The sequence below is a fragment of the Rattus rattus genome, chromosome 2 (assembly GCF_011064425.1).
Source record: "Rattus rattus isolate New Zealand chromosome 2, Rrattus_CSIRO_v1, whole genome shotgun sequence".
Lineage (NCBI taxonomy): Eukaryota > Metazoa > Chordata > Mammalia > Rodentia > Muridae > Rattus > Rattus rattus.
In genome coordinates, this window is record NC_046155.1 from 75,374,111 (window position 1) to 75,388,053 (window position 13,943).

The 13,943-nt window shown below is 44.7% G+C and overlaps 1 protein-coding gene across 1 annotated transcript; it reads right to left on the reverse strand.

The window, feature by feature from the left end:
• Positions 1-1,173: 1,173 nt before the first annotated feature.
• On the reverse strand, positions 1,174-12,672 carry LOC116893125 (metallothionein-1-like). Its single transcript, XM_032895060.1, has 3 exons — positions 12,603-12,672; positions 12,342-12,372; positions 1,174-1,526 (listed from the first exon to the last, which is right to left on the reverse strand). Exons 1-3 carry the CDS (start codon positions 12,670-12,672, stop codon positions 1,328-1,330), a joined length of 300 nt encoding a protein of 99 aa, XP_032750951.1. The 3' UTR covers positions 1,174-1,327.
• Between the last annotated feature and the right edge of the window lie 1,271 nt (positions 12,673-13,943).

Genomic DNA, 13,943 nt, shown 5'->3' on the forward strand with positions numbered 1-13,943 from the left:
TAGCAGTAAAATGTCATGAGAACATGATTTATAGGTGAGGTGTAGGGAAGGTGTAATGGGCCTGGAGTTGGGTGGGTAGTGATTTGCCAGGCAGGAAGAATTAGTCCAGATCACTGTATATCAGATCCACTCTTCACTAGTGCAGGCCAAGTACCAGAGTCACAAATAAGCATTGAGAATCTGTTATTGAAATGTCTGGGGGTTGGGGATTTAGCTCAGTGGTAGAGCGCTTGCTAAGGCTCTGGTTTCAGTCCCCAGTTCTGAAAAAAGAAAGGAAAAAAAAGGGTTGGGGATTTAGCTCAGTGGTAGAGTGCTTGCCTAGCAAGCGCAAGGCCCTGGGTTCGGTCCTCAGCTCCGGAAAAAAAAAAGAAAGAAAGAAAGAAATGTCTGAGCCTGTCACTATTTTTCTAATAATTTGTATGATTCCTGTTGTATTTTACGGGCTCTATAGATAGGAAGTTTTATTGTCGTTTTGTTTTTTAGGATAGGGTCTTTTTTGTTTTAAGATTTATTTATTTATTTATTTATTTATTTATTTATTATAAGTACACTGTAGCTGTCTTCAGACACACCAGAAGAGGGCATCAGATTCCATTACAGATGGTTGTGAGCCACCATGTGGTTGCTGAGAATTGAACTCAGGACCTCTGGGAGAGCAGTCAGTGCTCTTAACCTCTGAGCCATTTCTCCAGCCCTTTAAGATAGGGTCTTATTTTGCCCAGACTAGCCTTGAAAATCCTCCTGATCCCTCCTGCTTTCACTTCCCAAGTGCTGGGATTATAGGCATGTGCCATCATGCCTGCTTCAAAGTCTTTTCCTTCTTACAGATGATTGTTTCCATTATAATTATTGAAATGGTGTCTCATATTTCACAGGCTGGCTGCAAACCAAACTTCTGATCCTTTTGCCTCTGCCTCCCCAGTGCTTGGGTTACAAGTGTGTTCCCCATGCCTGTTTTATATGACGGGACCTAAGCCAGCTCCTTGTACCTGCTAAGGGAGCCTCTTAGCACTGAGCTGCATCCCTTTCTCTGCAGAGGAGTGTTGATAAAGTTTGACAAGCATGGTTATCGGGAGAGGAATGGAGAAAGTAAAGGAGGATTGGGGAAAGGCTTTTAATGCTTTGGACTTTTACAGGCAAAATAATGGGAATGGATCAAAAAATTTTGTGGGGTTTTTTTTTTTTTTTTTTTTTTTTTAGAATCAAACAGGCTTTTATTATTCACATACTCGGTAGAAAACAGGGTTTAGTAAATAGGGTGGAGCTATGGAAGACTCTGGGTTGGTCTGGGTCTTATTTACAGGTGGGGACAGCACTGTTCCTCACATCAGGCACAACACATGCACTTGTTCAGGGCGCCTTTGCAGACACAGCCCTGGGCACGTTTGGAGCAGCCTACGGGGCAGCAGCTCTTCTTGCAGGAGGTGCACTTGCAGTTCTTGCAGCTGCAGGAGCTAGAGCACGAGCAGGAGCCGCTGGTGGAGCAGGAGCCGCTGGGTCCACTCTGAGGTCTGGTGAAGCTGGAGCTACAGAGTAAGTGATGAGAAGGCAGTCAGGCTGCTGAGGTCTTGGTCTTTGTTTTTTTGACTCAGGGTTTCACTGTGTGGTCTTAGCTATCATAGAACTTTCTACATAACTCAAGCTACTCTTAAACTTGTAAGCCTGCCCTTAAACTCCTTCTCTTGCCTTCTAAGAACTGGAGTTACAGGTGTGAGAGCCTTGAATCAATTTAACTTTTGTTTTGATTTTTTTTTTTTTTTTTTGGTTCTTTTTTTCGGAGCTGGGGACCGAACCCAGGGCCTTGCGCTTCCTAGGCAAGCGCTCTACCACTGAGCTAAATCCCCAACCCCTTGTTTTGATTTTTGAGACAACATTTCTCTGTGTAGTTTTTCTGGGTGCTGGAATTAAAGGTGTGTACCATCACTACATGGCCTTGATTATTTTGTGTGTGTGTGTGCATACGTACACTTGCAGTAGTGAATGTCAGAGGACAAGTTTTGATGATATAGTCCTCTCAAACCATGGGAGTTTAGTGGCAAGTACTTTTACCTGCTGAGTCCTCTTACCAGTCCTTGGATCATTTTTTTAAGAGTGATGAAGCATTGTAGATTGTGAAATTGGAGGCAGAGAGCCAGCGCAGAAAGCAATAGTATCTACAGCACAGGGGGATTGAGATGAGAAGTAGGGGAAAGATTGAGGAAGTATGAGTGTGCAAGCTCAGGTAGGTTCCAGTGACACCCTGGACCACATATTCAGGCATGTACAAGTAAGTATGTAGGGCATGAGTTTGAACATCTTTGGGAGAAGTGTAGCAGTAGGAGGTAAGTTTGTGTATTGGATGTGTAAGGATGTGTATTGGTCTCTAAGGTGCTCTGACAGACTGAAACTGATGCAAACAGAGTAGTTAGGTGGGGTCCAGACTTTGAGGTTGGGCAACAAGTGTTACATGAAGGAAGCTAATGGTAAGTAAGAAGTTCTTGTTTAAGCCCATAGGAAGGAAAAGATGAAGTAGTAGTCATGGAAATTAAACTGATCCTGTTGGTGAACATTTACATTATGTGGACAACATACTGACTTCATACTCCTTTACTTTTTAAACAACTGCATAAACAAAATATAAAATTCATTCTTGGCTAATAATGGTTAAAACAAAACAAAACAAAACGGCAAAGAAGCCAACCAGTGATGGCTCACAGCTTTAATCCCAGCACTTGGATGGCAGAGGTAGGGACATAGATCTCAGAGTTCAAGAAGAGCTGGGGGACTGCACAGAGAAACCTGACTTGAAAAACAAAACCAAAATGTGTGGACCAGATAAGGCCCATGGATCGTGATTGACTAACTCCTAGAATTATACTTGATAGCATCTGCCAAACCTTAGGGACACGTGTGGGTGGGGTGAGGGTGATCTCTCCCAATGCAGACTTCGCTTTTTATAAAAAGCTCACTTGTATTGATCAATTTGGAGAAAAATCACGAGTTTTTATAAGACAACCATGGTTTCACAAATTATTTTCAAAAGAAACTTCCGAATGTGAATTCGAGCACATGTAAGATGAAACGATCAGTTACAGCTCAGCACTGCTTGTCCAGGACCTGAGTTTAGTTCCCAGCACTCACTCAGACAACTCAACTACCGGGAACTCCAGCTCTGGGGACCTGCAACGTCTCTGCAGGCACATGGAGGAGCGATTGTGCACATGCACACATAAGTAAATAAAAGTTTTTTTGTTTTTTTTTGGAGCAGGGCCTTGCGCTTGCTAGGCAAGTGCTCTACCACTGAGCTAAATCCCCAAACCCAAATATAAGTCTTTTAAAAAGGATATGTGAATTACCTTTTTTCCGAAGTGAGTAAAAGCTCATGAATTTATTGTCTTCATAACAAAATCAGCTTAGAGCTGGATCATAAGGTCCTTTTTCTCTCACAGTTCAAATGCTTGCATCTCCTAGTAGCCACTGCTCTCTTACAGTTGCAGTTAGGCTCAACACAGGGAGGCCTCAGCACAGTCTTTGTAGTGTTAGCCTTTCTGCAGAAAATAGGCTTATCCGCCTATCATAGCAACCCTAATGCTGCTTTCCCGGGGCACAGGAAATTTTTTTTCCTTGCACTGTGAAACTTTTCAGATTGGTTTCTTACAGAATTTCCAGCAGGTCTTAGGAATAGCCATCATGTCTGATGGATCGATACATGCACAGGAAGACACAGCAAGGCCAGCAAGGGAAGTTTATAGGAGGTGCCTCAATATGCAAATTCTTAAAATTCATTTCTCAACCAAGTTTAAGAAAATATAGGTGAAAAAGGTCACTTTCCAAGTTGAGTTTTCACAAGTCTAACTACAATAGCAGTCATGAAAATGTCTCAAAATCAAAAATTTACCTGGTGTGGAGTTGAGGAATTTTCTTCTAGCCAATGCTTCTCATTGAGGAAAGGTAGAAATGAGAAAACATACAAGAAATACTGTGATCTTTGCAAATGAAAAAGCAGATGAGAGAACTGGAGAGATGGCTCAGTGGGTAAAGGTGTATACTGCCAAGCCTGATGGCCTGAGTTCGATTCCCCCAGGACCCCACGTGGTGGAAGAGAGAACTGATGGCTACAAGTTAGCTTCTGACCTCAAGTTCAAACTATCACACATGCACCCTCAAACCTGCCCACAAGTGCAATAAAAAGAAACAAACAAACACAAAAAAGCAGATGGGGGATCAGAACGTGAAGCAATCCACACAGATAGTAAACTTCCTGGTACTTTTCTTTTTTTTTTTTTTTGGTTCTTTTTTTCGGAGCTGGGGATCGAACCCAGGGCCTTGCGCTTCCTAGGTAAGCGCTCTACCGCTGAGCTAAATCCCCAGCCCCTGGTACTTTTCTTTTTTGAAGCTTTTTTAACCTTTGAGTTCAAACTGCAAAAATCAGGAGGACCAGGCAAAAGGACTCACAAGGTAGGAAGCGTGGTAGGTGCATCCATTCCCTTCTAAGTGTCAGCGGCAGAGGCTGTGGGAGCCTGGCTCTGGCAACTAGAAATGTTGACCGCAGTGGACGACTTCCCTCTTGTCTTTCTGTTTTATTAGCCTAAGGTGGTAACTGTAGTTGTGGCAGAGACATCAAAACCTTTCAAACAATTCTGCCCTCTGGCACATGTCAGCTGTCCACAGATGTGAATAACTGAAGGCTGGGTTTTTAGTTTGTTGTTTGTTTGAGATGGAGTCCTGGAACTCACTGTGTAGACTAGCCTGCCCTCGAACTCTCAGAGATCTATCTGCTTTTTGCCTCCCAAGTGCTGGAGTTAAATGTGTGTGTCACCACACAGTAATTTTAGTGGAATCTAGCCATGGAGTATTCAGAATACCCTGGAGTACCCTGTAGAACAATACTCAGGAAATAAACATAAACACACTTGGAAGGGAAGGTAGTTCTTTTTTTGGGGGGGGGGGGTTCTTTTTCTCGGAGCTGGGGACCGAACCCAGGGCCTTGCGCTTCCTAGGCAAGCGCTCTACCACTGAGCTAAATCCCCAACCCCGGGAAGGTAGTTCTTAAAACAGCAAAAGAATTCTAGCAAATAAAACGTCAGCTTCCTGAAAGTACTGTCCACCCTGACCAAATAAGACCAGGAGCACAAAGTTCCAGCACCAAGGGTGTCTAGTACCCTGATTAAATGCATCTAAATAAGAAACTAAGTAGCGGGACTGGAGAGATGGGTCAGTAGTTAGAGCACTCACTGCTCTTCCAGAGGTCCTGAGTTCAAATCCCATTAACCACATGGTGGCTCACATTATCTGTGATGGGATCTGATGCCCTCTGGTGTGTCTGAAGACAGCGACAGTGTACTCATACACATAAAGAGTTTTTTTTTTTTTTTTGGAAGCTGGGTATCGAACCCAGGGCCTTATGTTTTTTGCTAAGCAAGCGCTCTACCACTGAGCTAAATCCCCAACCCCATAAAATGAGTCTTAAAAAAAAAATCCTTGCTGCTGTTCCAGAGTTTGGTTCCTAGCAGCATATTAGGCAGATCACAACATCTGTAACTCCAGCTCCGGGGTGCTTCTATTTATAGATGCCTGTAGGTGCACAGATGCTAAAACATCTATACATAGTTTAGTAAAAATCTTTTTTTTTTTTTTTAAAGATTTATTTATTATATAGAAGTACACTGTAGCTGTCTTCAGACACCAGAAGAGGGCATCAGATCTCATTACAGATGGTTGTGAGCCACCATGTGGTTGCTGGGATTTGAACTCAGGACCTCTGGAAGAGCAGTCAGTGCTCTTAACCACTGAGCCATCTCTCCAGCCCAGTAAAAATCTTTTTAAAAGAAAAACCAGAAAGGATCACAGGACAGAAACGGTTCTATCTAACCACTGGCAAAGGACTGCCATGTGCCTCGGATGTCCTGTGATCTTTGAAGAAGCTCTTGGGGCTGCCTCTAGGAGCTGACAGCTCTGACTATCATGGAAAGCTTCTATTAGACATTTTTAAAATTTATTTATTACATGCATATATTCCTGGTACCCATGGAGGACATGAGGGTGTTGTCTCCTGGCAACATGCACAGACATATTTTATTAAAAATAAAAAGGCCAGAAACAAAAAGCAATATTCCCCACTCTAGCAATCAAAGCCTAAATGCTAGAGCTTGGCCCAGGCTCTTGTGATGCTCCAGACAAAGACTTAGTACCCAATTCCCAGTGACCCAGAGCAGCCAGTGTCAGGAAGGTCAGGCAAATGGCATTACAAGATTCACTACTTAATTAGATAGCTGTCTGCCTATTCATATATGACCTACACTGACGGCTTATGAGATAAGGCTGGTGAATTCCATATGTGGGTCCAACTCCCTTTTAGGGTGATTTTTAAGAATTGGCTTGGCTTAGGGGGTTGGGGATTTAGCTCAGTGGTAGAGTGCTTGCTAGAAGGCCCTGGGTTCGGTCCCCAGCTCCGAAAAAAAGAAAAAAAAAAAAAAAAAGAATTGGCTTGGCTGGGAGGTGGTGGCCTATGTTGCACACAGATTTCTGAGTCCAAGGCCAGCCTGGTCTACAGAGTGAGTTCCAGGACAAGCAGGGCTACAAAGAAATAACCAGTCGTGAAAAACAAAACAAAAAGTCCGAGAGAGAGAGAGAGAGAGAGAGAGAGAGAGAGAGAGAGAGAGAGAGAGAGAGAGAGAGAGAGAGAGGATGAGAATGTGTGTGTGCGTGCGTGCGTGCGTGTATTTTTTTAATTAACTGCCCCTTCTCTCTCCATGTGCATGTGTGGAGATCAGGGGGAATCAGTTTTCTTCCTCAAACCTGTGGGCCCTGGGGCTGGGACTGCAGTCACCAGACTTGTCACAAACGCCTTTACCTGCTGAACCAGTTTGCTGGCTCAGTGTATTCTTTGTTAATACTTTTTAAATCAGTGAGCCAACAAGATGACGTAGCAGATAAGGCCTCCCTATTGTGCTGGACAATTCAAGTGCTGGAACCCATGTAAAGATGGAAGGAACTGAGTCAATGATTGTCCCCCACCACTACAGTAACTGTATGGCTGCCTGAGGGGGTTGAGTGGAGGGGGGTTGGAGGTGGGTGACAAGATCAAGAGACATTGAAATGTATGAAATTGCCAATGACATTATCAAAGAATAAATAAAAAGATTCTATCAAGAATAAAGTAAGAAGGCAACTTTAATGTTAGGCAGAGCTAGGGATGTGGCTTAGTTGGTAGGATGCTTGCCTAGCATACACCATCTGTAATCCCAGCACCGGGAAGGCAGAGGCAGGAGGAGCAGAAGTTCAAGGCCGTCCTTCACTACCTGGCAAGTTTGAGAACAGCCTGGCTCCATGAGTTCCTGACTCGACAAAAAGGAAGGTAGAAGGTAGAAGAGGGAGATGGCTCCAGTTATGAAACCTGAGTTTGGATCCCCGGCACTCACATCAAAAGCTGGGCTCAGTCACTCAGGCTAGGAAGTAGAGACAGACAGATCCCAGGAAGTAAATGCATGGCCAGCCTGGCTTAATCAGGGAGCCCCAGGTACAGAGCGAGGGGTAGGGGAGAGGAGAGGAGAGAGGAGAGAGACCCTGTCTCACAGCATGAGGAAAACAATTGAAAAAACCCTCAGCATTGATTTCTGTGTAAACCAGAGCGCAGTGGAACCACCAAACCTGGGCCACTCCATGGGTAGAAGGAAAGGCATATTAGGGGAGCCAAGTTGCTGGGCTCTGACGGGAGTGGAGAGCAGCAGCTGGCTCAGAAAGCAAGTGGATTTTTTCTGGTAGCCAGCAGGCTGGGGCTCCTTGAGCGGATTCAGGCTGTTCAGATCAGTGGGGAACTAAACACCCTTGCCCACTGTAGTTGGCCATTGAAGGCAGATGTGGGAAGTAGAGGTTTTTCTGGCAAACAGAAACTAACCTTTTATGATACCTGAGGAATGCTCAGCTTAGGTTTCTGTTTACCCAATATCAATCTTCCAAAACCAGAGTGTGCCCTGTGAGAGTCCTGTTTAGGACACTGTCACCAGCATTGCTGTTTGGGGGACCTGATTGTCCTTCATTTGCACAGGCGCAAGCACATACACGCACCACAAAGAAAGCTGCATTAATTATGATCCTCACGGGTTGTGGTAATTAAGTACTTTAAATGTTAGGTGTATTTGTCTACGTGTCCGTATGTGCACCACGTGTGCGCCTGATGCCCACAGAGGTCAGAAAAGACGTCAGATCCCCTGGCTTTGAGCTGCCCTGTGGGTGATGAAGACCAAGCTTGGGTCCACAATGGGGCAATGACAATCTCCAGCCCATGTCTGGTAAGTACTTCACTGCCACACCCTGGGCTTGTTTTTTTTCTGAGTATCTCACTTGTGTTGGTCATGATTCAGAATCGCCTCAAGTCTGTCCGTGCTTGGCTTGCCACTAGAAGTGGAGGGAGAAGCCCTGCAGGAGAAAGGCTTCCGGGCTGCTCTTGGTTTCCAAGGCTGACTCCAGGCTATGGGAGGCCTCTAGGCACAGGACACAGTGGCATTCAACCTGAGGTCAGCTTGTCCAGGCCTCACTGCCACACAGCCTGGCCATACTGTCAAGCAGTGGCTTGTTGGTGTCTGAGGGTAGACCTTTCCTGTATAACCACCCCCGGACTTCACCTCCGGGGTCAAATTGCGGCTCCTTGTTATTTAAAATGCAATGAAGGAAGGAAGGAAGTGTTGTAAAAATATAAAAAATATAAATGGTATAGGTGTCTTTTACCTCACTAGGTCCGGCACCGTGGTGCCCCAAGATATCTGCTAGATATCTTGGCGGAAACACATCCCAACTCCTCGGCGGCCCAGTGTCTCTTGCCGCCACACACTTTCCTACACTCAAACCGTCACATAAAAGAACACACAACACAATAATCTTAGATCCAATTGATAAGATATAGTTGCCCACTTAAACATACAAAGCCCGGTACCATCCATCCCTTAGGAACATTAATAACCTGTAAATACAGAGCAGAATCTTAACATCACCTGCCATGGCTTTCTACTCTCTCCTGTCTCTTCCTTTCTCCTCAGTCTCCTCCTCTTCCTTCAAACTTCTCTCCTGCCCATCTTTCCTCTCCTCCAATGACAGGCCTCCTTCTATCCTGTACCTGCCCCTCACCTGTACTTTACAAATTCAATGGGGGAGAAGGTTCTGGTGAAGTCGCCTGATTCCTGAGTAGTGACCAGGCAGCTGTCTTAGGGGCAGTGGAATTAGCATCAAAATACAGATAACTTCAGGGCAAAGCACAACCTGGAAGGTTGGGGTTGCAGAGCCGTGCAGAAGCTTGCTGAGGGAAGACTACCATTCACGAATTTTTCTTTGTGGCTTGTTGGCTTTGTTTTTCGAGACAGAGTTTCTCTGAAACAGAGAGAGCCCTGGCTGTCCTGGACTCGTTTTGTACATCAGGCTGGCTGAAGAGCTATGATTTCAAAGACACACTGCTGTCCCCTCCCCTGGAGCAAATCCAAATGAGCCTGTCCATCACACAGACAGGAAAACTCCTTTCAAGAGTCTGTTTGTGGACTGGAGAGATGGCTCAGTGGTTAGAGCACTGACTGCTCTTCCAGAGGTCCTGAGTTCAATTCCCAGCAACCACATGGTGGCTCACAACCATCTGTAAAGAAATCTGATGCCCTCTTCTGGTGTGTCTGAGGACAGCTACAGTGTACTTATATATAATAAATGAATAAATCTTTAAAAAAAAAAAAAAAAAGAGTCTGTTTGCTCCAGCAACTTGCACAGGCACAGGCAAACAGGTAAGGAGGGAGGAGACAATGTCCTTCACTCTGCTGACCCCAGGAACCCCTTCCTCTGCAGTTGCTTACAGACCTCTACTCGTTAGCCTGCCTACGCTCCAGCATCCACACATTCTCAGATGCTTGCGTTGCTCCCACCTGCTTTCTTGATCTCTAACTTAAATACAAACAAAACCCCATGACTTTCTCTTCCCCAAATTCTCCCAGTAGCTTGCCAGCAGTGTTTTTTCCACTCGAATTACAATAAAATTGGCTTTAAGTTTCCATGAGATTTTTTTTTCTATTTTTATTTTATTTTTGTGTTTGAGACAGTCTCATTATGGAGTCTGGGTTGTACTGGGTCTGGCTACATAGACCAGGCTGGCCTCCGACTCGAGGAGATCTGCCTGCCACTGCCTCCCAAGTGCTGCCGTTAGACTATGATGCCCAGTTTTTTGATGTGTGTGTGTGTGTGTGTGTGTGTGTGTGTGTGTGTGTGTGTGTGTGTGTGTGTGTTTGCATGTTCATGCAGACGCTCAAGGAGGCCAGACCTTACCCCTTCCTGGAGCTGTAGTTACAGGAAGTTTTGTGAGACCTGGCATGGGCACTAGGAACCCAACTCAGGTCCTCTGCGACATCAGTACAAACTTTCTTTTACTGCTGAGCCATTCCTCCAGCTCCATCCCCAGCCCTACAACATGCATATTAAAAAAATTATTTATCTGTCTGTCTGTCTGCCTGTCTTAGTCAGGGTTTCTATTCCTGCACAAACATCATAACCAAGAAGCAAGTTGGAGAGGGAAGGGTTTATTAGCTTACACTTCCACGTTGCTGTTCATCACCAAAGGAAGTCAGGACTGGAACTCAAGCAGGTCAGGAAGCAGGAGCTGATGCAGAGGCCATGGAGGGATGTTACTTACTGGCTTGCTTCCCCTGGCTTGCTCAGCTTGCATTCTTATAGAACCCAAGTCTACCAGCTCAGGAACAGCACCACCCACAATGGCCCGCCCCACCTTGTTCACTAATTGAGAAAAGGCCTTACAGCTGGGTCTCATGGAGGCATTTCCTCAAGAGAGGCTCCTTTCTCTGTAATAACTCCAGCTTGTGTCAAGTTGACACACAAAACCAGCTGGTACACTATCTATTTATTTACTTTAGGGCAAGGTTTTTGAGTCTCTTTAGCTCAGGTTTGCCAAGAACCGGCGATTCTCCTGCCTTAGTTTCCCTTGTTCTTTTAGGCAAGGATGAGGAGAATTTCATTTTAAGAAAGATTCCTGCTATTAATATGCTTTTCCTGGCATTATTAAATATATATAACAATCACTAGGCATTAGCCACCCTTTGGAGCAGATCTCTGCAGAACAACAAAGATGTACATCTTGTAGTGATGCTATATAGACAAATGGATGACTTATGAATTCTTAATGATGATCCTAGAAGAATTCCTAAAATTATATTAGTAATCATTAGGTTCTTTCATAATAGGACTGCTATTAAATCCTTTCTGATGTTGAAACTGCAATGAGAACTCTGCCAAGTCTTCAAGTGTCATGAGTTAATTGCTTCTGAGAGAGCAAGCAGGCATCTACTACTTAGAGCACATTCCAAGAGGTTGTAAAACAACCAAAGGGCATAAAAGGGAACTGACATTTACTACAGGTGCTAGGACAGAAGATAAAATATTGACTGGATTTATATATACAAAATTTCATGAATAACTTAGTCACAAAAGTTAGGGTTTTTAACTCTCCATGAACCTGTAAAACTGGTGACAGGTGATGAATGTTTAGCCAGATAATTACTCCTAATGGATGTGCATGTAAACATTCTCCGTTGTAAACTTCTTGTTTGATTAATGATTTGAATTTATGTGTAAACTTGTGGTGAACTTTTATCATGTGATCATGTGTTCTGAAAGATGTATAAGTGCTGAGGACAAAGAGAGGAGACAGAACTGAGGGGAACTTTTTAGACAGAACTCAAGAAGAACTTAGAGGTAAAGGCATAGATAGCATTGGGAGTGGTGGTATTGAGAATAAGGCATTATTGTGACATCAGGGCAGGAGGAGAGAACAAGATTAGAAGAGAGTAAACTGTTTAGAGAGAACTTTTTGGAGGAGAACTTCTATAGAAAATTTTTGGAGAACTTAGAACTTAGAAATAAAAGCTAAGGGCTGGAGAGATGGCTCAACGGTTAAGAGCACTGACTGCTCTTCCAGAGGTCCTGAGTTCAATTCCCAGCAACCACATGGTGGCTCACAATCATCTGTAATGGGATATGATGCCCTCTTCTGGTGTGTCTGAAAACAGCTACAGTGTACTCACATAAAATAAAACAAAATAAAATAAAAAAGAAATAAAAGCTAAAATCATTTTCCAAAGTGTCCCTTCTTCCTGTGACTTCCTGGAAGTTAGAGCTGCACGGTCCCTGCAGAGGTAGAACAAAGATCACATTACTTAATCCCCTGCTGATTACATAGAGGTGGCTAAACAGTTTCTCACCTCAGAGCAACCCAGACAGGCAGGTCAGCTACAGAAGCAAAGTGACTTAGACTCAAGATAGGTAAATGTTTTACTATTATACAACAACCCTAAATTCAGTCTAGTAAGACTAAGTCTTACCCCAACGTCACTCTTCCCCCTCCACTGCCACCTAAAGAACAAACAAGAAGGAGCAACAGCTGGGGCTGCCACCCACCCCACCTCCTCCCTGTAAATAACTCAATGTCTGCTGTCTGGAATCTACTCAATCTTCTGGTCTCTTCCAAAGGGTTTGGGTCACTTCTTTGGCTCAGCTATCTGCACCACACATGGCTTGTTTTCTAGGCTCCAGCTGCCTCCATTTAATGGCTACTGCTGTTCATGGTGGTCATCCCACCACACCGGGGTCTCTTCTGCTGCAACTGGGAAGCACCTTTACCAACAGTTTCTCCTGGGCTCTGGCTCTCTTCATGTTGCCTCAACTTCTCTGCATGGCTCCCTCAATCCTGGGGCTTCAAGTGTCACTGAGGCTGAACCTCCATCAATGGACTTCCCTGTCCTCTCACAGTGCTAAGCCTCAGTTGCTCTCCATGACCCCTTTATGCCTTCAAAGCTAGTACCACCTGGGTGACGACCAAGAGAGTTTTGCTGCCAGCTTGAGGTACAACCTTGGTTGCTTCTGAAACAGAGCTTCTGTGTGCGGACTCTCAGGAAACACTTCCCAGATTTCACCTCACTGATACTGGTGTCCTCCTCCTCTTCTTCCTCATCATTCTCTTTCCCTTCCTCCTTTTCCTTCTTCCACTTCCTCCTCCTCCCCTCGTCTTCCTCTTCCTTTGATCCTTTTCCTTCTTTGTCTTTTTTTTTTTTTTTTTAAAGAAAGAGTCTCGGGCTGGGGATTTAGCTCAGTGGTAGGCGCTTACCTAGGAAGCATAAGGCCCTGGGTTCGGTCCCCAGCTAAAAAAAAAAAAAAAAAAAAAAAAAAAAAAAAAAAAAAAAGAGTCTCTCTGTGCTGTGTAGCCATGGCTGTCCTGGAACTCACTCTGTAGACCAGGCTAGCCTCCAACACAGAGCTCCCTGCCTCTGCTTCCCAAATGCTGGGATTAAAGGTGTGTACCACCATGGTCCGTGTGCCATGGTCCCTTCTTAATCACTGCTATTTTCTCAGCTCCAGCTGACCAGCATCAATTGTTCTGGGAAAGCAGAGGTTTTGCTCCAACGCTGCTTGTCTCTGGTTAACCACAGCTGATTCTTCAGCCTCAGCTGACCAGAACCACAGATTCTCAATTCAAAATAGCAAAAGACCCTCCTGACGGAGTCTTTAAGGGACTCTCAAACTTCCCTCTAGAACTTCGCAAGGCAGGCTTCCTTCCATCTTCTTCCACATTGCTTCTGCCTGCCGAATGTGGGATTAAAGACGTGCACCACCATGCACAGCTTTGCCCTCAACGTTCTTATCTTCCAAGCTCCCATAGAAAAGCTCACTAGGTTTTTGAATACTCAAAACTTTTCTAGCCCAAAGTTCTAAAGTCCTTCCACAATCCTCTCCACACCGAGGTCTGCCACTGCAGTACCGTTTGTGGTACCAAAGTCTGTAGTAGTCAGGGTTCTCTAGAGAGACCGCACTTACAGAATGAATGGGCTTTAGTAGAGTGGCTTACAGCTGCAGTTCAGCTAGCCCAAAAATGGCGATCGACCAACAGAAGATCCAAGAATCCAATAGTTGTTCAGTCTGTGAGTCTG

What these genes read in the sequence shown, in the direction of transcription:
- LOC116893125 (XM_032895060.1), bottom strand. Translation starts at nt 12,672, where the DNA reads ATGAAGAGAGCCAGAGCCCAGGAGAAACTGTTGGTAAAGGTGCTTCCC. An exon ending in TTGCAGCAGAAGAGACCCCG is followed by an intron (nt 12,373 to 12,602) that starts GTGTGGTGGGAT and finishes TTTGTTCTTTAG; the next exon opens with GTGGCAGTGGAGGGGGAAGA. An exon ending in GGGGGAAGAGTGACGTTGGG is followed by an intron (nt 1,527 to 12,341) that starts GTAAGACTTAGT and finishes CTTACTCTGTAG; the next exon opens with CTCCAGCTTCACCAGACCTC.